Here is a 26,266-nt window from a genome sequence, read left to right as displayed (position 1 = left end):
GGGAGGGCTTAATCTCCATGCAAGAGTTCAAGTTTTTGCACGTTGAGCTGCCTATAATGCCCAGATTCTATCTAATCCCCAAAGTGCACAAGGGGATTACTCCAGTCCCGGGACGGCCGATTATTTCGGCAATAGATAGCATTGGTGAACATCTCGCACAATATACAGATTACTTCCTACAACCTCTGGTCTCCAGTCTGTCAACATACATTAAAGATACAGGACACTTTCTACAGAATATCAAGAATACCCCATGGACAGAGAACTCTTTACTAATAACATTGGACATCGAAGCTCTATACACGAGCATAGAGCACTCCACTGGTCTAAAAGCTTTGGAATATTTTTTAAGCACGAGACCAGCCAACTGCTATAACCACAACAAGATGTTAGTAGAATTGGTTAAGTGGAGCCTACATCATAATTTCTTTATGTTTGGTAGGGATGTCTTTTTACAAAAGAGGGGCGTGGCTATGGGGGCCTGCTTTTCCCCTAGCTACGCGTGCTTGCGCGTAGGCTATTGGGAGAAGCAGGTCCTCATGGGGGACCACTTGAACATCTTTTCTGAACATGTGAAACAGTGGGTCAGATTTATTGACGACGTGTTTTTAATCTTGAGGGGTGATGAAGCCAGTGCGATAGATTTTATTAGGATGCTGAATACCAATGATTACAATTTGAAATTTACGCACCATATTAGTAAGAAATCAGTTCATTTTTTGGATGTGAAGGTTTACCCAAAAAATAACTTGTTGGCAACCACCCTCTACAGAAAAGAAACTGCGGGCAACTCCACGTTGCACGCAAGTAGTGCCCACCCGCGACATACCATCGATAACATCCCTTATGGGGAGTTACTCCGAATAAAGAGAATTTGTAGTGATTCAGAGGAAAGAGACAAATGTATAAAAGAATCTATCAATAGATTTAAGGCCAGGGGATACAATGACAAAACCCTTAATAGAGCGGCCACGAAAATTCAGCAAAGAACTAGGGAGTCCTTACTGTCACAAGAGAAAGACAACATGAATAATAAGGAAGGCAGTGGAAACTCAGAAATAAAGTTCCTCACAGCCTTCAGTTGTCAGGACAGAAAAATAAGGTCCATTTTGACTAGGAGCTGGCCCATTCTGCAAACAGATGGGGTTTTAGCAGGAGACCTTCCGGCTAATCCAATAATTACGTTTAGAAGGGGACCCTCCTTACGTAGTCATGTCTCTAATCCTTTTCCAGAACTCACCACACAGACAACCCGGTTACCCCCAAGAGACGGGTTTTTCAAGTGTAACAGCTGTCGGGCATGTAAATTTGGTGTAAATACTTGTTCTTATACGACCCCATTCAGTCCAATTCCATTGCAGATTAAAGGAAACTACAACTGCAGGACTGAATATGCAGTATACGTCCTGACGTGTACTTGCGGCCTGAGATATGTCGGGAGTACTCGGCCAGCAGTACACGCCAGGATACTACAACACCTTCGTGCCATTGTCAACAACGACAATACATACCCTGTCGCCAGGCACTTCAGAAAAGTCCATAATAACAACTTGGAGTGCCTGAATTATTTTGTGTTGACCTCAGTTGCCCAACCACGTAGAGGGGGAGATAGGGATAAGCTTTTGCGTCAAATGGAGTCGAAAATGATGTTGGAGCTGGACACTAAGGTACCGACCGAATGGGCTCAATACCACGGAAGATCTTTATCATTTTCATTAAACTGGTCTGGGTAATCATCAGCAGATGGATTCATATTTTAATATCTTGGTCTTCTTTCTCCCTGTGGGGTTCTCTATTTAGTTTCTCGCCCTTTCCCATTGTTGATTCCAGTCATTTTTCCCTTCCCTTTTTTATATAATTTCTGCACTGGGGGCTACTCAATTAAGAATGGATCGCATCACTTTCCATTTTGAGTTTAACACATTGTATTACGGTGTTATTAGCACATTTGATTATTGCATAGAGATCTACCAGACGGGTTGTGAATCAATGAGAATAACAGGGTTGCCATCATTAGTAGATGTCCCTCTTAGTTTGGTTAGGAGTTACAGGGTTGCCACCATTTATAGATGTCCCTGCAGGATTGTAAATAGTATTTATTTGGTCTTTACAGTACTTGTATTTATATTGCGCGATTTGCACAGAGTGTAGAAGTTTACAAATTTTGCATTTTTTAACATGTGTATATGGTAATTTTCTAGATATAATAATTAATTTTGTATTGGAAGTTTTTAAGTATTTATACTTTTATAACTGTAATTGCCTATTTGCACCTAGTGAAATGTTTACATCTTGCGTTATTTTGCACCTTAACTTTGCACTAGTAATATTAGACTCTTTAGACCTTATTCTTGCATTTATGCAGATACAATCTTGTTACCTACCATTGAATTTATTCAGAAATATGCATGTTTACTTTTATATGCAAATATGAAATGAGGAGTATGAAAATGTAACCCCTGTACTCAAAGACACGCAGAAAGACCGTAGTAGTATTTTCTCTATGCCTATTGATGTCACATGGTGTGCACAAGCAATTTAAAAAACCAGGCATTTTGGGAAATGTGTGACTGTGAACAAGGGCAACTGCCCGAAACGCGCCAGTCTCGTTTGCTGCTTTTTGCCAAATAAATAAGAATTTGCCTAGATTCTTGGGATTCGTGTTGCCTTCTGTCTCTGGGGCTCCGGAATTGCAGTTGTGCTTTGCTTTATATATATATATATATATATATATATATATATATATATATATATATATATATATATATATATATATATATATATATATATATATATATATATATATAAAGCAAAGCACAACTGCAATTCCGGATATATATATTCGTTCCACACTCCTACTGATCGGCAATGGGCTCCGATCCCCAAACGTAGGTACAGACCACAAAACAGCGCTTCATTCAAATCAAAGGTGGTTTATTGTTCTTCTGTCCCCAGCATGACGCGTTTCGGCTGCAACACGGCAGCCTTGATCACATGACCATAAGAACCAATAGGTGCAATTTATATACTGTGTGTGTCCCCATTGCAGAAACGTCAGCAATACATAGACATAAAGAAAATACTTCGTTGTAGGAGATATTGTTTAAAACCATATATACATTGGTCTATTTACAGAGGGAACAGGTAAATTGATATATTTACAAGATAACTAAAAAATATATCATACATTTCATTTACCAATTGCTTATGGTAGTACTACCAATCAATCCTCCTATCTCCTGTTTTTTATAAACACTGAGCATGTTATCACTCTCCATATTATGATTAATATACAAGTCAAAATTGCTGCAAAAGTTTCACCTCTCTGGGAACGTGCAAATATTCTATTTGATAAAGTGCTTAATTGTGCAAATGTGCAAATTAGTGCATCTTAAAACCAAGAATTCAGTTCATATGTACAAGTGAGTGCATTGGTGATGGCACGTATAATACACCTCTATTTATGAAGAGTTACATGCCACCCACAAACAGAAGTAGTTGTACTGACAATTTCATCAATGCTGAAAACCAAATTAGACACAACTAATAATAAGACAAGAAATGAACATTCTGGCATAGTGCCCATATTGTTACCAGCAAAAAAACCTCACGGATAAAGGCATATTCAAAACCCTTACCCGACTATGACCAATTGAAAGCCAGGAAAGGTACGGGGGAAATCCACTAAGAGCACCCTATATATTCAGAAAAGATACCCAATCAAATGACTTCTGGGATCCCCATGTGTATACCCCACAGAGACTAAGCGGGCCCTCTGGATCATGAAATGATCTAATTATTCCTACCACTGCCCAATCAGGTCCCTGAATGATGGTAACGTAGCAGGTAGGTGTCCAGTATTCATGTTAATCCACCCGGCTATAGGAAGCCATGAAGGTCTTCCCCTGTGTTTAATCCATTAGGGATCCGTGTATCTAAAAGTAGGATGTATTTACTTTCAAGCTGTCTTAAGGCTTTCTCCCTATTTCCCCCTCTGATGTTTTTGGGCACCGCATCAATAATGAAATACTTCAAGTCATTGAGATTTTTGTTGTGGATCAATTCAAAATGCCGAGCGACAGGGTAATTAACATCAGAATTGACCACGGCTCGTAGGTGTTGCAGAATGCGGTTAAAAGCCTGTAATTTGGTGCTGCCAACGTACCTGAGCCCGCAGGTACAGTGGAGCACATAAACCGCGAAATCAGTGCGGCAGGTGAAGTGCTCCTTGATTTTAATAGAATTAGGATCAAATGCGGAGCAGTACTCGCTGGTATTTACGCCGAACTTGCACGCTCTGCAAGAGATACATTATATATATATATATATATATATATGGTTATATATATACGTGGGGCACATATAATATAGTTTTTCCGGGGTCCCGCGCATGGGCGGGAATATTCGAATGCTTATGACTATTGATGAGGATCCCCTGGAAGAGAACCAGTGAGTCCTGAAAATGTTCTCACTTGTGTTTCAGTGTTGGGTACCTTCCTCTACAACGCAGACTAAAATATACATCTAAAAAGCCTATTTTCCTGTTACCCACCATATGTCCAAGGTAGACTACAATGGACTTTCCAACTTGGCAGTTGGTTGACTTGATGTTCAATGTTGACCTCTGTATCCTGACCAAGACATGTTCTAGGTGGCCCTCCTGTGAATTGCAGAACACCGCAATGCCATCCAGGTTGGCCACATAGAACTCTTCTTGCCCTCATAGAACATAGTTCACCAGGAGTAAAGACACCACCAGTGTAGAAAATGCAATCTTCTCCTTGGTATTAGGCTCCAAAACAATCTGCCAGTACTCAATGGTCAAATCAAAGATGCTCTAGTACTTCACAGCACAGAGCTGGTCCAAAGGCTCATGAGCTCTTGGAATTGGATGGGCATCTGTTTTGGTGACTTAGCTGAGGGCCTGGTATTCAACACAAAAGTGCGAGTCTGAGCAATCTTGCCCAACACCACCTAACTGGCCTAAGGACTACAGAATTGCTCAATAAATCCTAAGTCTCACATCTTGGCCACTTCTGCTTTGATGCACACCTGAACTCAGTCGTTGCTTTTAACCCCTTCCATGCTCATGACGAGCTCAGCTCGTCATGAGGCACAGTGGAGCTGTGCTTATGACGAGCTGAGCTCGTCATGAACAGTGGACTTCAAAGCCTCTCAGCACAGGAGGGGAAAACCATTAGCAGCCAAGGTGTTAACAAGCAGACAATATCCTGTGTTAATGTCATGAACACACAAGCAGGAGTTAAACCTAGAGTCAGCAAGAAAAGATGGGAAAATAGCCCCAGTACCTCCATCTAAAGAGATTCCCTAGGAGACCCCTAGCTACTATCTCCACAGTTGTGGTGCTCTGAGGTACATGTCCACCAGCACAAATGAAACCCTACAACCAGCAGATGCACTACAATACCTGGGTGTCTCCCTTCTGACTTACTACTCAATCAACAAGTGGGACAGGTTCTACAGAACCTCCCTGCATCCCCATGCATCCCTGGCCAGCAGAACAGAGAGCTGAAGCTATCCTGGGTCTTTCTAAGTGTCCTGTTAAGGATACTTTGTGACCCTTTGATAAAATGATGTTCCTGTGCGCTACTTGAACCACCACCCTCTTGCTTGCACCTGGCTAGGATCCATAGATTCACTATAAAGGAGTCCACTTTCCTAGCCAACATAATGCTTTCCAACCACTACCTGCTGACCTATTCCTGGGCTTCCTTCCAAAGTCCCAGTAGTGTAGGGCTCTCAACCTGTGCTTTATAGAATTTTTCCTGCATAGGTGCTACAGCAGCTAACACCCCTGCAGCTTTGGCAGTGACCCAGACTCCAATACCTGGTCCACTTCGAATCTCTCATCTTCTCAGTCTGGAGCAGGGGCAAAGGACCCAACAATCAAACAGGCTTTATAGAGCACGGTTTATCACCCATGAGGGTAACCAGGCTCTGAGAGCCCTGTTGCACAAGAGGGATCAGTTGAACAGCCAGGTCTTGAGTCCTGTCTTGAATTCAAGCAGTGAGGATGAGGTTGTTCCAGCGTTCCGCATTGAGGTAGGAGATGGCGGGAACTTAGCCAATTAGGCATCTGGTCCTGGTACTAAATCAGGGGCAATTACCTAATTGCCCAGGCGACACCCAACACCTTGCTTTTCTCTAACCCCTACATCCACTGATTTTTTCCTTCACCTCAGGCAATGGGGTATTTCATGTCCTCTCCACTGTCTACCAAACCTGTACCACTAAACCAGGAAATATCACCTCTGGTTTGAGATTCGTCCTCGCCACCTTATCTGTAAGCTCATGCACCTCTCAGGGCAAGAACCTTCACTTATGCTAGTTTTGTATTTGGGTGTATGTGATTCAGAGCATCTGGCTCCCTTTCCCGACTGCCCATAGTCACTAGGCTTAGTGTAGCAGGACTCTCTTGGATCCCTTCCCCCACAGTCAAAACACTCTATGAAAGGGGAACACTGGTACATAGTCTCTCATCTCACAGACTCTCTCTCTTGTAATGCCCTTCCTTGTGACCCCTATACGATGTGATCACTTTGGGATTGGAAAAACCCTTCCATCCTCCCTTCTCAATGTGCTGTTACTGACTTGGAACCCAATTCCCTTTCTGGTTATGCCCTCCCCTTTAACCTTGGAAATTGCCCCATTCTTTACCCCTCAGTTTGAAACCAGTCTGTTGAAAGTTATTCTCTCCTTTTGGCTTTGGACCATGCTTCTCCACCCCTTTGCTAACCCTGTTAGCTGATGACACATTAGTTACCACAGCAAGTTTCTCTGGATGCTTTTCTTTCAGATCAGACCTTTACTTTCTAAGTGGGGTAGAACACTGCTCCTTAAGTCTCTCTGTCACCAGCCATTGTTTACAGGCATGAACATCTTTGGCCTCTGGTATTCCAACCAACTCGTTCTAATCATGCAACATTACAAGAATTGAGATTTCAAACAGAACACCATGCTCTCTTGCTTCAGCCTAAACTACCTGACCCAGTGTTTCATTCCTTAGTTCATAATTTCTTTGCTCAGGCACATACATCCTCCCAATGGCTGCCAGGTCGTCTATGGAAAAGCAACTCCTTTAGTGGCTGCCTTAGGCACACCATTTAAATCCTGTGATCTACCAGCAATCCTAAAGCTTGCAAACAATTCCAAAATATCTTGTCCGTCTACATACCCATGAACAAGCTCTTTCAAACCCTGCAGGTTCTCAAGGAGAGTTGAAAGTGGAATTACTCTTCTGGCAACCTGAACTTCTCTTTCTCGACAGCTATCCTATCTCTCCCCAATTCTCTGTCCCTTTCCTTTCTTTTTCTCTTCTCATTGGCCTATTGTTCCAATCTCTCCCTATTCCATTGTACTTGGCTATCTAATCTGAGCTTCTAACACTCAATCTCCCTTGCCTTATCCTCAACATCAGTGGGTCCCACATTGATACAGTCAAGCAAAAAGGTGAATGCAAATCCACTGTATGGATGTTCCGAACTGATTTTGATGGTTCTTCTTTAAAGTGTAGTTTACTGGCTGCTCTCCAGATACAGCCTTTATGTGGAGTGACACTCCTCACGCGAGGGCAGTCTCCAGCCTGGAGCACCCACAACAAAGGCACAAAAAGGTGTGAGCCCACACCTAGCTGTGATAAGGCACATTTAAGAGTGATCAGGGGACAGACCAGATTGGTCTTGCCTAAACGGTCTCTTTCACCTTGAACCACACAGACTGCAGTCCCACCCTTCACCCCCACCACCAAAAGGCAATGCTTTGTGAAGACTAGTCTGCAGCTCCTCTCAGCAAAAGGTCTAATCAAACTTATTTAGGACCATTGTTTCCTCTATCCCTACTTCAGTATCTAGGTCTCCTACCTCCAGTTGATAAAATGTCTGCAAGAATGTCAGCAATATACTTCCATAATATGGGAAAACAACCTCACTTTCAACTTGTGCAAAAGCCATGCTTGGGGTATCCAAAATAGACCCCACAGTCCTCCATTGCTCTGGTTCACTCATACACATCATGCTTGTACCAGGTAGGCCCCATACGCAAAAATGCACAACATACACTTGGGATGTTAACTCTAGGGTCTGGATTTGCACACTGAAGCAGTACTTTATGAAAGTGCCTGTCGTCGTCCACTCCAAAGATAGATAAAAAGGTCTCATCACAACTATGGATTCACAAAACAATGGTACAGTGGCTTCAGCGCTCTACGAACTAAACCTATAAAATGGATAGTAGTCTACTGTCTGTACAATAAGAGTTGCACCCCGTGGTGCACCCCTCCAGTTCACAGGGCAGGTCCAGGACCTCACTCATGTCAAGGGACAAGCCTAGGCTTCTGCACACACAAGGGATTAGTAGGAGGCTTGGGCCAAAATAAAAAAACAGCATACCAGATACACTCAAGACAGGAGAGTGCGACTGTACACCATAAAGGGGACCTTTCTGTTCCAATAAATGTCATAAGTTTTCATCCTGTAATAATCCAGAGCTGAATAATTTCTCTAATTCAAAGTTACACCGCTGTTATAGCATTTAAACATATTTTGGATGGTTTAGGAAGTCAAATAGCTTGATGTTCTATAGGTTTGTATTTTATTGTGTTACTCAGACTTCGAGTCTGTTTAGAGATTAGTGATCTAGTGATCACTGATTTCTCAGATAAGTGTTAAACAAAGTCCTTGTCTATGTTTACAACATCCCTACGTTTACGAGGACTAGAGTAGATTGCATTATTCTCTTCATTAAATTGGGCAATCAATCTAATCCAAGAGATAATTTTACTCAGCGTTTTGGCTTATTTTTGAGAAGTTTGCTGATACATCCTACTTTTCTTTTAGCTTTACTGAGAATTCACATTTTATAGACTTTGGTTGGAATCGTTGAATTGCCTCATTTTCGTCAATCTGATTGATATCCTCCGAACTTCAGTTTATTTTGTATGCAAAGCAACACTTCGAATTGTATGTTGGAGGTCTGTCTGAAGGCAGGCCCAGAGTAAGCATGCAAAATACGGTTATCAGCTGTCGCCTTTCTCAAGTTATTAACACCATACAGTTCAACAACCGAAAATAGTTACTCTTAACTAAATTCTAATAATATGTTCATTCCATTATTGTTCAAGAATGTATTATGTTCAATTCATTCTGCTATTGGCAACTATCAACCCCAGATGTTTAACATAAATAAAGTGAACCTTATTTCTAAATGAGTTATGTACAGCCTTACCATCTTAGTTGTGCCTCACAGAAGCAACTTCAAAATTAATGGCTAACATACCTATTTGTAACTGTGCACTCACAGATCATCACCTAGCAAGTGTTCCCTCTATTTCTAGTGGGTCCAAAGGTTTCGAAAGCCAGATATTCTAAACATTCCAAAACGCCCCAAGCCACAAATCTGTCTTTCAAAAGCGCAGCAGCATAAATCTGAAATGGTCTGGTGCATGAACTTTCCATTCACCTCCTTACTTTTCAAAAAACCTAAATACATCTTCCTCAATTTCCTGGAGGTCTAAATTATTTGTTTGAGTTCTTTTCTATTAACTATTTAGCACTTTCTCTACCTTGTTTCTTTCCCTCACCCAATATATCGGTCTTATCTTCTATTTCTCTGCCTTTTCCAAAATTGTAAAGGCTGTTTCTATAGACTGCTAAGTACAGATTACTTTCATTTGTTAAGTGTTGTGTTTTACCTTAGCCTTGAATACTGTAAAAAAAACAGTTCAGACTGAGCAAGAATACCACATTCATTAGAACAAAAAAATGTTAAAATTTGAAGATTCAAGACTGCAGAAAATGACGTTGTTGGTTCTTATTAAAACACTTCTGCTCAAGAACCTTCTGCAGTCTTTTCAACTAGTCACCCCCCTCCAAAAAGACATTTCCGCACAGTACTGACTCTTCATCATAATACAGCACATGGAGCTCTTTCAGTGAATTAATGTCTCTCTTGTAATCTGGGAGTGAAGGGATGAACTCATAAACCGCACTCTCACCCAAATCACCCCCCTCCCCAAGCCTAACCACTGGAATCTCTGATTTTTCCTCGTAACTTTCATTAGAAGCTGCTGATGGTCACATAATGAAACACAGCTAATCTCTGTTAAAGTGAGAACCTAACTATAATCAGGCTCTGTTTAAAAAATATATTGTTCCGCCTGGTAAGTACTAAACAGCAGTTGATTTGAGGCACCTCAACTAATCATGTGAGAGAGCATACTGCTAACCACGAAGCACTAGACACCCACCCATTACAAGCAAAATCTTCAACATCGCATATTTCATGGCAATTGCCCACATGACTAATACAAAGAACTACAAATTATTGTTTGTTGTACAACTGCTCAAAGCCCACAGTATTGTCACACAGTGTTGTCCATACCCATGCAGAGCTGCTACAGCACCAAAGCGACCAGGGCGCCCTTCCATTATCGCTGCGTCACACTGAATAATTCCATCCTGGTTCGGGTAGCCACCTCTTCCAACAATATGTTTCCCCGTTTCCATGTCATTCTCACATTCTGTGAACAATAATAGGTTTCACAATGGCATCAATATCGCAGGGACAGCTATAAATCAAAATATTATATATAATAAGTTGAACATTCTGAATTTTGACCTTTCGGATCATATTTTGATGTCGTGCAGCACGTAATACGTTTGTAAATAACTGTGTTACATTATTCTCTTTCTTAGGGTTGTCTATATAGTATGTGTGCATTCCTCTACAAAGTAGACCGTTCCGGACTACAAATGTGAAAGATGTTGGTCCATAAAAATTGTCTTAGTTTGCTTTCATGTATTTATCAAATTGCCCCATTTTACAATTGCTTTAAATACCTTGGTAGTAGTACGCAAACAGTGGGTAAAAATTGCATATTATAAAACTGTTCACGGAGGTTGTAGGGTTCCTCAAGAATTAGATACGTGAAGGGAGAAATTAAAACTGTGACATTGTTAATAGAAGAGTATCTCAAATCTCAGTATATAGACCTCATTAGTTAATATTTTCATAAGTGATCTAAACCTGAAGGAAAACAAAGCTATCTAGTAAAATGTCAGAGAAAATAACATTTTGTAAAATGGAGAACACTAAAATAGCCAAAGAAGCCTAAATTCACAGACTAAAGAGATAGTTTCAGATGTACTTTCCAATTGTAATTAACAATTACCCCAGAAATTTAAAGGGCCCCCATTATCCGAAACAAATCTCAGGAAAAAGGTAGATAAATGCACATAACGTAGAAAATTCAAACCAACATAGCAAGAAAGAAACTAACAAATATAAGAGCAAAATTGGTCTGCGGTTAAATTGCGGCAATCCTGAGAGAGCTGTAGGTAGAACAGGGAAAAACGTAACCAAGATATAATTGGCTAATATCATTGAAATGGAGAAACACTAACCAAGGTTCAAATGAGGAACGAATGAAGTATCATGCACTAAAAACATTTTTATTTATTCTTCTTAAATTAATTACAACTGCTCAGCTGTGCTCCACACAGATAAATCTACTGGAAATTGTAAGCACTGCCCCCACATGATCCATCCACAGAATCATGAATACATAAAGGATACAAAGAAGACAATGTAGCAAGCCTTACAAATGTCAATAGTCACATGTCTGCCAAACAACAACAATGCCGCTAATGTTCTGATTAAGTATGTACTGATCCTAGATGTAGATGTGATGTCATAAAATATTAAGTAATACAGAAAAAGATCCATCTTGCACTGACTGTTTTAATTTTTGCTAAGTTATGTATCAAGGATGTGTCTCTGATGTCCCAGGGAAGATGTATAAGATTTTAAAAATTCGTTAGAAAATTGAGTTATGATTCAAGAATCACTTCTAGAGGAATAGGCACATTTCCTTGTGAACTGACCTTATGTGTCCTAAATACCTTTTCGAAATAGACACATGTTGAGGCTTTGACTAAAAGAAAGTTTTGAGTCACTAAATCTGTTGGCTGAAAAGACAGACAGTGGTTTCCAGGAGAGTAAACTGAGATCAAGAAGGCAGAGACCCGAAATCTTAAGGATAAGCTGAGGAAACGAACGTGAGGCCCCATTGGGAGACCGCTCATCAGACATCTCAAACTTACGAACCAATCAAAATGATGCTGAATTGTTTTAACTGAGAGAAAATGTATGTTAGACGTCTTTTGTATGAAAGATAGCAAAAAAATACACATCAAATGCATCGACCTGGACCTACTACTGCACAGAATAGGAACCTACCTTTAACCTGTTCTTGAAAATAACTAGACCGGTACACACCTCTAAGCTCTCATCCTTTGTTCACAGCACAGTTGCTTTTCAGCTAGGTTTACACTGTACAAATACCCAAATCTGCGTCTTGTCAAGTAAATATTGCATTGTGGGACAAGGATACAAGATTAATCATTTTCCAGTTCTTACTGTTAGAATGCCAATCACTTACTGTTGTATCACAATTTTATGCATTATATATATATATTCTTTATTCGATCAAAAATATGATCATTTATAGTAATAAAAACATTTCATAGATATAAAACGATAAAAGATTAAAAGTCCATATTTCATAAAAATCTTATGTCAGGCGAACTATAACAGCTCTCCCGTTAAAGGTGGCTCTGGAAAAATAATTATTTTGCACAAACAATCAGGCCGTATAAAATGGTTCAATAAAATCAAGGACTCGCTTCTGGCACTGGGGTTTGGGTACGTTTGGGAGGTCCCGGGCTCGATAACAAATCAATGGTTCCTCTCGTTAAAAAAAGGTTCTGGGAGTACATGGACCACGAAAATACAAAAGGTTTGTGATGAAATCATGTTTTTTATGTATTCCCTGTAGTGCTGTTATAGTTCGCCAGACATAAGATTTTTATGAAATATGGACTTTTAACCTTTTATCGTTTTAGATCCATCAAATGTTTTTATTATTGTAAATGATCATATTTTTGATTGAATAAAGAATATATATATTTTATGCATTACTTCCTGTTTATTAACATAAACTCTAGGTATCAGAAGCCAATTTATCAGAATACGGGTTCTCAAATTCAGAACATTATACCTCTAATGGAAGACATAAGCCTCACTACAGTGAAGACCTGAAGGAGTTTAAGATTCTGGAAAAAGGTGGAAAAGATTGAAGGCGTACGGGCATTTCATCGATTATCTATCTATATATATAAAAACGAAAGTATGTCTGTTTGTCGTTTATGCATTACTACACTATTCATCCGATCACCATGAAACTTTGGGAAGTTGTTGAGTAAACTCCTGCAAAGGTTTCTGGCAAAAAAACCAAATAATAATAAATTGTTAAAAGTTGTGGAGTACACTCCCGCGAACATTTCTGGCAAAAAAAAAATTGATAAATAGCGCCCCCCGGCCCCCCAGGGCCCTCATAATCTTTCCAATACTGAACGTTTACAGTTTACGGTGAGACTCGCTTTTGCAATGACCATCAACAAAGTACAAGGACAATCGCTGCAAGTGTGTGGACTACATTTGGAGAATCCGTGCTCCTCACATGGACAACTGTATGTGGCCAGCTCACGCGTCGGAAAACCTTCTGATTTATTCGTGTATGCACCAGATGGAGAAACAAAAAATACCATGTATCCACAAGCACTCGAATAAATAAACAGAACTAAAACAACACTTTAAAATGTTTTCCATATTAAAATGAATACGTTTCAATAAAAATGACACAATGTAAATTGAATGTTATCATAACAAGTTTCCTTAAATTTCCTTTCTTCTGAGATTGCAGCAACGCGCGACGGGTAAGCTAGTTTAGTCATAAAAGGGTCACTGAGTCACTCATAATCATCCTCCAGATGAACCTCAGGCATCTACAGTGCTGTCTGGTTTCACACACAATGTCCCATACCTAAATGGGTCAGTAGGTGAATAATTAGTTACATTCTCAGTCATGGGGAGCATGATGAAGGCAAGATTCATCAGTTAATTTGGTCAGTCAGTGGCCATATGAACCCAATTAGGTAGCCATTGTGAAAAACAGCATGTTGCCAAATCACCGTTGACAGATACAGATGAACGCTGAGCAGATGCCAACGTGCGCTTTGATATAGTGTTGGTTGGTCTTGCAAAGTCTTGAATACTTAAGTTTAATGCTTTACAGAAGGCTTTTGTCAGGAGAAGAATGACATTACATCAAGAAAGGAACAGAGTTGTGATTACCAATTCATTTTTATCTTGGCGGTGTCTTAATATAAATGCGACCTGCTCCCTCCCTACCATTACCATGTTCTGCCTCTTTACATGTGTGTTTTTTCTATGTGCTTCGCCATCCTAACTCCTCTTCAGTGCATTAACCATGCAAATTTAAGAATGTATTTGTCCTGATCTCCTTGTGGGTGACATAATAATTTACTGAATAACACTTTCTAGAATAGGAGTATATGTGTAAAAATATCACCCATGTATGATATTGTGTATGGCTTGGGCAGATCTGCTAACGGATTTGTATGCGCTGTTATGCAAACTTGCGGAACTAGCAAGAAGCTGGCATGTCAGATGCACTATGAAAGCAGGAATTTGGATTAGTGCAGTTGACTGCTTTATGTGGAGTATGTATGTGATTATGATAGCCGTACAGAGTGTAGAATGTCAATTGGCCTGGGAAGGTCAGGAGATTATAAAGCAATCACTTAGTAACTTGGAAGCAATCATGTAATTAGGTAGGTGACTGTGTCTGGTGCTTATGGCTAGCCACTTTTTTATTTTCACATGATACCAGGAACATCATTTTTATTTTAAGTAATTTTAAAAAAGCATGATGCTACCCAAAAAGGGTCTCTGCAATTCTCAAATTCTTTCTTAGAACTTCTGTCACCTACCTTTTACTGTTGACAAATCTTTCATGTTAAACCTTTCAAGATGGCTTCTGTCTTTGATTCCTTGGCGTTTTTCCACTGCACTTATATACAAGCCCGTACAATGTTCAGCGCATTGAGCATGAGCATTGCCTTTTTTACGACACATGAGTGAGACAAATCTTTCGTTTGTCGGATTAGCCAGCGTGTTCAGTGTTTAGATAAAATATTGGGGAAAAAATTTGGACAAAAAAATTGTGAAGGTATGTTTCTATAGGTAAGAAAAGTTTTACTATATATAACTCCACATATATGTACCCTGACGACACATGTATCTTCAAGGTGCGTAGATGTGGAGTTAGAATAGTAAATCTATACTTACCTATTTGCACTTACCTTCTCGGTATTTTGGTCCTCGATATTTTTGACACAATATTCTGTCCACACGATATTTTTGTTAATGATATTCAACATGTGCTGTATTCCTCTGGAGACTCGCTCACTGCAAAGTATTGTTAACTGCGTGCCATTTGGCGGCATTTGCCGTTTCTTTGCATGAGCTGTACTCCCTCGGAGACTGGCGTAATCTATGGTGCATTTCTACCGCTACTAGCCGGCTTGCTGTCTGTCTTTAAAGAACCATGGCTTTCCCCACCCCACCAATTAAGGTATGGGTTAATTTGTTTCTCTCACTCACATTTACCGTTTCCTCCCCGTTTGAGTTCCTTAGTAGTAATGTCTGGTTCTTTTACAGTTACACCCTAGTGGGTTGCACATTCTTCCCCTTTACTGTACACCTTAATCAATTTTTCATCTTGACTCAATGGGTGCTGCGATTCAGGGAGGAAAATATTTTTCCTCCCTGTGCTCTGCAAGACCCACTCTGAAAATTCTTGTTATTTTCAGGAATGGCTGCTGCATTCTAATGTTTCGATATTTAAAAAAATAAAATGATTTGCTCTTCATCCCTTAGGTACCGTATTTATGATATGCATGAACCTCGCAATGCAAATACATTCCCTCGACCATTCTAACTTTGGATGCTGTTGATCTTTCTTTATAGGGCTCATTTATCTGAGTGTCCTGATGATGACCCCCCTACTTTTCTAGGGGATCGGAACTATGGACCCCGATTAGCATTGCACACAGAAATGGGCCGTGTTGTCTGTTTTATGATACACATCTTTGATCAACTGATTTCCATTTGTGCATATCACGTTCATGAGAGCACCAAACACGTTTTGCACCCACCCACTGTGCCATCATTTATGTTTTTCTTATGATTTCATGTGTAATTTGATTAAAAAAACGAACTTTTGGTACCTTTGATTCTATGGGGCGTGTCATTAAAAGTGGGACCAGTGTTTCTATATATGGTTTTACCCAAGGTCCCAGGTGACTCTTGGGTTCCCTTGGCTGTTGTATCCTAAAACCTCATAGCCAAGGGCTTCTGCAGAGACCAGTAACAATATAATAGAAGGATCTTCCTCCAACACTGACTCTGTTAATAGACAGCACATGTAAGAAAATTGAAGTTTGCTGATATTAAAGTACAAGGGGGCGTCTTTGTCTTGTCTGAAAAAAGTGGATCCATGACTTCTGCAGTGAGCTTTAACAATGACTTCCCTATTGATCGGAAGCCAGCAGAGTCTTATCCAGACACACTATTGTCAAAGCAGAAACAAAAATAATCATGCTGTTACAAATATGGACCACGAGAAGATAACTCACATAAAAAGAGTATCGGCTGTCCAGCCTGGAGAAGATAGCGACATTGTTCACTAGTTTTTGAGTAGCTTGTGGCAGGAAACGTAATTATATCCGGATGACACTGAGTACTGCAAAACAGACTCCTGCACTGTCATATAGCTAGAAAAAAAGGAGCGGGCGTGGTCAAATGTCAGACCTTGGCACAACTTTCTAGAACCATTAGCTCAAGTTTCTCTGTACTCTGGGTATGACATTTTCTGGACAGACAATCTGCGATGAAGGCCAGTGTCTACACAGGCTAAAGAATTCAGACCTACCCATAGTATCTGGGTAGGCCACCATAGCTGTAAAACAAGCAATGGCAAAGCCAATTGAGCTCCCTTACATTTACTTATAAGCACGAATGATTGGCATTGCCAATGCTTGTTTACAGTAATCTTCAATGTCTGTCAAGTTTGATGTTGTATCTTCCACATTTCTGCTGCAAGTTTTTTTACTGACAACCCGGTGGCACTGAATTGCAGCAACCTGATGTTTTAAAATGGCTCTGTTTTCTTAGACGCAATGCTGCATTAGGCGAAATGAAAATACTCCTATAGGCATGTCAGACACAGAAAGGGACGAAAGCCACACATAAGAACAACGCAATGGAGACTGACATGAAATCCATCCAATCCTGAGCAAGGATTGGCTCTGTGGAGTATTCTACCCAATGTTGTTTGCAAGATAGCAAAAATAAACATAAAATACCAAACAACCTTGGCCTGTGATAGCACCTATACGTTAGAAAGGAGGGTTACACTGAATTATATGGAAGAAGGTTCTAACCTGACAAAGGTCCCATAAAATGAAACTGACTCATTTCAGAACTATATTGCCAATACCTAATGAACAGAAGCAAGATAGCATGATTGAGTGGGCTTGTAACAGTACTTTGCTGGCTCTTACATCCATGGCACACTTATAGTAACTTACCTGCTTTTTAAAAGGGATGGCCACGGACCAGAACTTGGATATGTGGCTAGTGGAACCCAGAAAAACACATAGGTGGCTGCTGACACACCATGGACTCTGCACTGGGACTCAGCTGTGGGAGCCGCATGGAGGGAGAAGATTAAAAACAAGCACAGGAGGCGATCAGTGACAAAGGCAGAAATAAGAATGACTGGAAAGAAAAAGATTAGGATAGAGCAACACTTTTACTTTGCAGAACAATAGGTTCTGTACAGACTACACATCTGACTACATTCCTGTCCAGATCATGAAATACTTTTGGCCAGGGCCAGACTTCAAGGGAGGCGCTCACCCAGTAGATGGTCTAAGATAACATGGTTGAAGAGATCACCAGGGAAATGAGGGATAATATTATGGATTTGATACAAAAAATTCTCTAGATAGCCAAGGCCTTCTTGTCACTGTGAGAAAGATAAGGAAGACCTAAGACCCAGAAGATCATGTTATTGGAAGGTACTCTTCATCATACTAGCAGTCAAAGGTACAGGAAATCAGACACACTCCTTATGGGAGAACCTGACATAGGAAAATGTATTGTTTTAATTTTTAGCAATAAAATTATTATTCTGGGCACAAGCACTCTGTATGTTGTGTGGTTCATAAAGGGTTCACAAAAATAGGGTTTAAAGTAGAAAAAAAAGGTTTGCAAAGAAGGCCTTGTATGTCTTCTGAAAAAGAGATCTATATTTACCATATCTAAGTCTATAGTTCTGTGATGTATTAGAAGACTTAATTTTGCCTGTGAATGCCTCCAGTTAAACGGACTCTTATGCCAAATGATTAAAATGACATTAGTATAGCACACTCATGGGGCTATCTTGTCTATATCTGAGATATCATCTAAAATATTTTTCATCTCATAAACCTACGTCTATACGTCTGTTTAGCATGGGGCAAGATAAAACCCCTCACCATCCACTAGGTATGTAAGAATGGTCATTCTCAAACATGAAATACGAGCTGAAGTTACTGCAAGTAAATGATAAGAGGACAATTATTAGCAATGCAAATGGTGCACCTAACTTTAATACGTTCTTCTTGAAACCATAGGCTTTAAGCCTATAGTACATTGTTACACAAACCTTTAAAAAGGGACAACATGATTTCCCCATACTCAATTACAAGCATGGAGTAATTGTAGAGAAGATAATACTATCCATAGCCTGCAGACACATTCGCAATTGTTGGTATTGTGTTGCGCTTTTACTCCAATTTGGGATTACTAAGAATGTATTACCTGAGCCGAGAGATTATTATTATTTTTTTTTCTCAAAAAAACTTTATTGTTGCTTCAAAAAAGTAACACAGCCCAAAGCCTACAACCCTGGGGCTGGCTGGCTAGGATGGCAAGAAAGAGAGGAAACAGTCACGTCTTCAATAATGACACAGCCATTTAGCCGACAACCCTGGGGTCCGGCAGCTACAAAGAAGCATAGGTCCTCAAGTCAAACAGTAGTTACACAATCATACTGGTAGAGTACTACTCCTATCTCAATGAGCCTAATGTCTATTGTTGTATGACTACCAGTGATGCATGACCTGACAATCTTGCAAATACGATAGTTTATTAAAAACGTTAACTAGCTCACCCCTAACCAGAAACACGCCCCACCCGTTCCTAACATCGCACACACCGACCTCCCCCTATCATAGCCTGTAATCTAAGACCCCCCACTCATCAATACCAGATAACGCCGCAGCTACCCGAAGACAAATCGTTTGCCACACTTCGCAAAAGGGATTGCGAGAAACTCTTGGCTCGCCCCACGTTAATCAATTAGATCTCTGGGGGACAACCAGATGCTCTTGACTGTCTGTGCATCCGTCCTCTTGTTGTTCTCCTCCCCTCACATGAAGCCACTACACCACCAACTCCTCATCCTCTCCCAGCTCTACAGGGCTCGCCTGCAAGTCAATCCCCGCTGTAGAGATTACCTCCTGCGTCTGCCTCTCAGTGTCCCTTCCCTCCGCCACCTCAACCTCGGTCCTGTTTTCTCTTAAATGTGCTTGGTATGAACCCCAAAAGTTCTTCGGGCGGCTTGTGGGGGGGGAGCAGCTCACTGTAATGCTCTGTTTGCGTGCAACAATACAGCATATTGTTAGCCCATCGCTTCTTCGTCAGAAATGGACCCTTCATCCAGCACAGCGCCACTACAAGCCTGGCGACAAGAAGTCCCATGTCTGTGAGTCGCCTTATCGCCTTAGGTAAGCCCCTAGAGTAGCCAAGAAGAGCTAGCGCTGGATCGGGAGTCAGCTCATGCTCCAGGACCTTACTCATCTCTGTAAAAATGCTGTCCCAGTATTTAGAGATCTCTGGGCATGCCCACGCAACATGCATAAAATCAGCAACTGGCACATGGCATCTTTCACATTCCGCTGTCTGTCTAAGACCATATCTATGTAGCATCTCTGGGGTGTAATACACTCTCTGGTGAAACTTAAAGTGAATCAGTCTATGCCTACTATTCAAAGAAAGCGTTTTAGTGTTCACACAGCAATAGCGCCACATAGCATAATCAATAGTGACTTGTAAGTCATTCTGCCAAGCCACCCTAGCTTTCATAAGCTGTCGTTCCCTATTTGACATGGCTGTCTTGTACAGGTTCGTCAGCAGTGCGCGTGGGGCTACCGTTCGAATGACATATGTGAGTTCCGGGACTTCCGGCGGCTCCGCCAGGTCTGGTCCTAGTAGGTCCAAGTGGGCGCTGCGCACTCTGTGGAATTGAAACCGACTCAGCAGTGATACAGCTCCACGCCCCTCCGCCACTTGTTCCCAGGTCTTAACTATGCCTTCCAGGAATAAGTCTCCCGCTGTGCGGACGCCCAGGTCGTATAATGCCTGGACTACCCCTCTCTCTCTGATAGGTGAGAGCCACAAGGTCCAGTCCAAAGGCATGCTGGGCGAGTACAATAGCGCACCTCCACGCGCCTGCAAGAGGGAATGCCAGGCATGATTTGTGGCCGTAATGGAGTCCAAAATCCCGGTTCTGCGATCTATCGGTTTGAATACCGTGGCCGGGAGGGATATTGTGCCAGGGAATACCCGCTCAATGCGTACGTGGGGTATGTGGACATCCCCATGAATCCACGTGTGTAGATGCCGAGGCCTGTGCAGCTCTGTGATAAAGCTCAAGATCAGGAGCACCTAAACCGCCCAAGTCGTACGGCAGCGTTAGTACGGTCCATTTCACTCAGGGTTGCTTGCCAGCCCATGCAAGCTTAATCATAAGCTGAATCAAGGTGCGGAAGAAGGCTTTCGACAATACCATCTGGATGGCTCTAAACAGGAATAAAAATCTCGGAAGTACTACCATTTTCGTAATGGCTATACGTCCCATGAGGGAGAGTGGGAGTTTGCACCAAGCCTCGACGTCGTCCTCCAGTCTGCTGACTGCCACTCCGTAATTTTCTAGTGGAGAAGTGTGGCTCAGGGGTTAGAGGCGGCAGACCCGGAAGCTGAGATCGGTCCTGGACCAGGGTTCAATTCCCCGCCTCGGTGGGTCTTGGGCTCAAAAATTCCACGGACTCGATAATTCTCGTTCCGGTGCCTACTCGACTCACGGGTTCACACTCTGCGACTCTGGGCAATAGCTTGCTTAATCTCCACTACGGCCCCTCGCGGCGGGATGCCTGGCTTTCACCTTGTGGATACCCTGCTGGGGTTATATCACAGGGGAATACCAGGACGGGTTCCCAAGGCAAGCGCCTTGATGCCTTCGGGTGATACGTGCGCTATATAAATCGCAATACATTTACATTTACATTCTCAAAGCAGAGTCCGTGTGTATGTGGACTCCTAAATATCTAATAGGGTCCGATGACCATTGCAGTGGGAATTCCATTTCGAATTTCTTGGTGACCGGGGTGAGGGGGAAAGCAAGCGATTTCGCCCAATTGACCCTCAGTCCAGAAAGTGCCCCAAAAGCGGACCACTTCTCTAAGCATAGACGTCAAGTTTTTTTCGGGGTCACGGACATACAGCAGGGTGTCTTCTGCGTATGTCGACACCACGATTCGGTATGATGGAAAACCAACGCCCTCGTTGCTGTGATATTCTCCTAATGCGCAAGCTAACGGCTCAGCAACTAATGCGTACAGTAGCGGGGAGAGAGGGCAGCCCTGCTGGGTGCCTCTGCTGATCGGGAAAAGTCTGTCACGCAGTCACCAATGCAGAGCCTAGCCGTCGGCGCATGATACAGAGCTCCTATCATTTGAAGAAACGGCATGCCCAGCCCCAATCTCAGCAACACCTGTCTCATAAAAGACCACTCAACTGAATCGAAGGCCTTCTCCATATCCAGGAAGACTGCGATGGCCTTTGCGTCTTGTTTAACATGTTGCAAAGTACCGAGGACTGTGCGGATGTTATAAGTCAGATTCCTACTGGGGATACAACCCGCCTGTTCCGGAGCAACCAGTTTGAGGGCGAGGAGAGCAAGTCTTGTAGCCAGCACTTTAGCATAGAGCTTGGCATCAACGTTCAACAGGGATAAAGGCCTGTGACGTCGCGCAGGCCCGCTGTTCACTTGGGGCCGTGGCTTGTAGCCTGCCGCCTCTTCTCTCCTTCACGCCCGAGCTCTCCAAAGTCACAGCGCTGGAATGTTGCCTGAAACTGGTCGTTTCGCACCGCGGCGTCCTCGCAGGTCAGGGGATAGATCTCTGGTGCAGCGGCTAGCGCCGAAGTAGGATAATTGTAGGATTATGTGATACCATGGGTCGGAGCTCTGGGACTATTCGGCCATCTTGATAGCCGGCAAGCTCCGCCCCCCGTGCCGAGAGATTTTTTTGGCCTTCAACATACAAGCAGCAATCTGCTCAGTGCAGCAGACCACATATGTAAGATTTTAATTTATATCAGTCAGGTTGGAGCTTTTGAACTTATCAGACAATTTGAACATTTACACAAGAGGAAGTCTTTAGAGCTTATCAGTGTGAACATTCACACAGAAGAGATTGACTTTCTTAAATTATCAGACAGTTTGAACACTTGCACAAAAGGGAGATTAAACAAACACAATAGTGTATCACAGTGAAACAATAGCATAAAATCCATCTCAAGAGTCATAAAGATCATTTACCCCTTCCATGCTCATGACAAGGTCAACTCGTCATGGGTGTTACCTGCGCTGTGCTTATGATGAGTTGACCATGTCATGAAACTATAGTATTCAAACATCATCAGCACAGGAGGGGAAAACCCACTAGCAGCCAAGGTGTTAACAATCCACTCTTCGATGTTGAATACTGGAATTTTGACAACAGAGGTTGAGCCTTATTTTGAATGATCTGGTACAAACTCCAGAAAGGGATTAGACAAAGGTTTAAAATGATGTCAGGATAGGCTACTTGATGTGTTCGGTCCATTGACAAAACGTTTTGCTTTGATTTATGTAAGGATTCCCTTGTGAATGGTGTTAAGATGAATGTGCGGAAATAAGGCAATAGGTGCAAAGGGCAGTTTGCCTTTTGTGTAACGCGAATGTAGCCCTATGCATTGAGAGAAGAAAGCGCATTTTAATGAAGATTGATCCTAAACTTGCAGAGCTGGCAAGTAAGGAGGCTGGTGTAGAGACCAAGGGTCTCTTATTTGGTGAGGATTTTTTTAAAGACATGGCCCCTTTGGTTACCCGGATGAAGTCCGACCTTAAGCGATGGCAGGCCCTTTCCCTCAATCCCCTGGGCAGAAGTGCACTCTTTAAAATGATGATTCTCCCCCGCTTCCTTTACATTTTGCAGAACATCACCATCCACCTCCCGGGGAGTTGGTTCTGAGAACTGGACGGCGTCCTTACTCGGTTTCTCTGGGGAGGCAGGAGGCCACGTCTATCCCTGGCGCACTGTCGTATCCCCCCCTTTGACGGATGCATGGGAGTGACCAATCTCCACCTCTATTACTTGGCTTCGAGGCTTATCATGATCCACAACTGGTTTGCGGGCGTCTGGTCCAACCCGGCATACCGAGTGGAACTTGCCACGACAGACTTCGCGCAGATCCAGTCTTTCCTATATGGTAGCTTGGTGCCACAGGCCCTACCCCCAGTCACGAGAACGGTACTCATGGCTTGGCGCACAGCCCTGCGCCACGTGCGGTGGGACCGTAAGCTCACTTGACAAACACCGCTCTGGAGCGGGACTGGCTATGTGAGGTCTCGTCCTTACAAGGGTTCCGCCGCTGGGATCTCGTCTGAATCTCGTTGCTTGGAGACGTATGGGTGGTGGACCACATTCGTTCCTTTGCCGACCCGCAACAGCAATATGCCCTCCACCATTCCCAATTCTACAAATAATTACAACTCAGACATGCCCTCCACCCACACATTCCATCCCCTGCCCCTTTTCCAGAGTTTAGCCCACTGGAGGCTCAGGTGATGAAGGGGAATCTGGAGAGGGGGTCGGGGGGGCTTTGGTCCGGCATATACCGGTCACTAGTTACTAATGGTCCCGCATCCCTAGATCGGCTCAGGGCTCGATGGGAGGGTTGGTTGGGCCCTCTAGAGGAGGAGGAATGGTGAGATGCCCTCATGGCGCCCAAAACCCTGACCACGTCCTCCAAGCTGCGCCTGGTGCAACTTTATTACCTGCATGTAGTCTACCTCACTCCGCTGTGCCTTTTCCAGGCCCGTATGAGACCATCCCCAGCATGTACCCGCTGTGAAAACGTGCCAGCTGACTTCTATCACATGGTATGGCAATGCCCGGCCTTAGCGATTTTCTGGAAAGGGGTTGAGCTTGAACTTACGCAGGCCCTGGGATGGGAGGTTCCCCATGACCCGAGACGTATGCTGCTGTGGGTGTTCGACGGCTTAGATGGCTCCAGGGCAGGTAAGCGTTTCCTGGGGACGGCTGTGGGGATGGCAAAAAGGGATATTGCAGCGCTTTGGTCCCAAGCTAAGGCAGCGACGTTGCAGAAGTGAAGGAGGGGAATGGACTGGTGTGGTATGCAGGAGGAGTCTCTCTTCGAGGCCCGAGGTTGTCCGGAGTTATTTGGTAAAATGTGAGGTAAATGGTTTAACCTGCTGCCACTGTGATAATCTGTCTCATTTTTTGTACCTGTAGTGAATATTTGATCTGCAATGCCCGACTCGGTCAGGTAGCCCGTGCCCTGTTAACTGTGAATAATGCTATGTTCCCCTTAATTATGATTAACCTGCTGCCAGTGAACTTTTCGTGTTTTCAAAATCCAATAAAGTTGATTATAAAAAAAAAGACATGGTCAAAATTGTTGGTGCATTTAATTCTATTCAAAAAGTGCAAAGGGATGTGCATAACGTTTTGGGCAGAGGCGTGAGAATGCAGAGTCGGCTTCCCAGGGGAGGCTATGAGATCACAAGATCGTCATTCTAGCGAGGATACAGACCCTCCAATGGATAATACAACCTGGGGTTCTTCCACAGAGCCAAAGAAGTAGAAGAAGAGACAGCAGGGGTGAAATATGGGCAAAAGCATTGCTAGGTATGTTTGCTAAAAGACCCTTTATATACCCCTTTAAAGCTGGGCGGCAGACTTGCTCACTTTGTGACACATAGGAGGGAAATAGTGTCAGTTTAATGGGTAACTCAGACAGTACAGGGTTACGAAATACAGTTTGCAGAGGAATCTGTTCAAGTGAATTTCCTAAAACCATTAAGATTTCAGGGGATTGAACGGTTCCGGAAAATCAGGAGGTGGATGCACTATTCCAGAAAGGAGCAATAGAGATATGCTTGAAGGATTTGGTAAAAAAGAAGGACAAAGGGATGAGACAGGTGATAAATGTAAGGGATCTGAACGATTTTGTTTGTTACAATCATTACAAGATAGACGGAATTCATCTCTTAAGAGATCGCTTGAGAAAGGGAGATTGGGTGACTCGATTCGTTCTCAGGGGAGCTTATTTAACAATTTCTCTTTGTCAGAGGGACAGGAATTACTTGAGGTTTCAGTGGAAAGAAAAGATATAGAGGTTCACATGTCTTTCTTTTGGGTTGACATCAGCACCACGGGCCTTCACCAAAGTGATGAGGCCACTAATGGCAAGGTTGAGGTCAAGCGGTGTGTGTCTGCGTGTTTATTTGGACAATGTATTGATAATATTGGATTTAAATGGGTTAGCTGTAGAGCAGACACAGTTAGCAGTACAAATTCTAGAGGATGTGCGATTTGTAGTGAACGGAGACAAGCCTTGTTTGGAACAGAGTCAGGAGATTATATTTTTAGGCTTTCAGAGACAGATATTGGACTGTGTGTTGAAGTTACCAGTAGAGAAAGTGAAGAGAATTCAGTTGGCAAGAGTACTGGGTTTGCTTTCAGCATCCGTTCAGGCGATTTTCCTAGCTCTTTTTCATTATCGAGCTTTGCAGAGATTAAAGGCTCAACATCTCAGGAGGGGGCTAATGTATTCCCAAACAATTCCATTGAGTATGGACGCAAGGGAGGAGTTGGAATGGTGGAAGAGAATATGCAGGCTTGGAATGGGAAAGCAATATTTGGCAAGGTACTGGATATAACAATAGAATTAGAAGCCAGTCTTCAAGGCTAGGGGCGAGATGCGGTCAAATGACAACAGGAGGGAAATGGTCACTTCAGGAAAAGGGGAAGCATATCAACTACCTAGAATTGTTAGTAGGACTGAGTGTAGTGAAATATTTTGTAAAGGACAGAGCGAAGAGTTGTGTGTTGTTGAGGATGGACAATGTATCAACGTTAAGGTATGTGAA

At 42.5% G+C, this 26,266-nt stretch overlaps 1 protein-coding gene and 1 long non-coding RNA gene across 4 annotated transcripts in view; one reads left to right on the top strand and one right to left on the bottom strand.

Moving 5' to 3' along the window:
* The window catches only part of LOC147709001 (uncharacterized), a 398,890-nt gene that overhangs the window by 285,119 nt on the left and 87,505 nt on the right, over positions 1 to 26,266 (bottom strand). For all 3 annotated transcript variants that reach the window (XM_086927594.1, XM_086927593.1, XM_086927592.1), the window contains exon 2: positions 10,399 to 10,537. In XM_086927594.1, the coding sequence (XP_086783720.1) occupies positions 10,399 to 10,523 (125 nt within the window). In that variant the 5' untranslated portion in view covers positions 10,524 to 10,537. The remainder of the gene's footprint in view (positions 1 to 10,398; positions 10,538 to 26,266) is intronic.
* Positions 1 to 26,266, top strand: part of LOC147709002 (uncharacterized) — a 290,481-nt gene that overhangs the window by 228,910 nt on the left and 35,305 nt on the right. The window lies entirely within an intron of this gene.

The sequence above is a fragment of the Lissotriton vulgaris genome, chromosome 6, assembly GCF_964263255.1.
Source record: "Lissotriton vulgaris chromosome 6, aLisVul1.2, whole genome shotgun sequence".
Taxonomy (NCBI): Eukaryota; Metazoa; Chordata; class Amphibia; order Caudata; family Salamandridae; genus Lissotriton; species Lissotriton vulgaris.
Note: the sequence above shows the minus strand (reverse complement) of the source record. Positions and strands in the feature narration are given on the sequence as shown.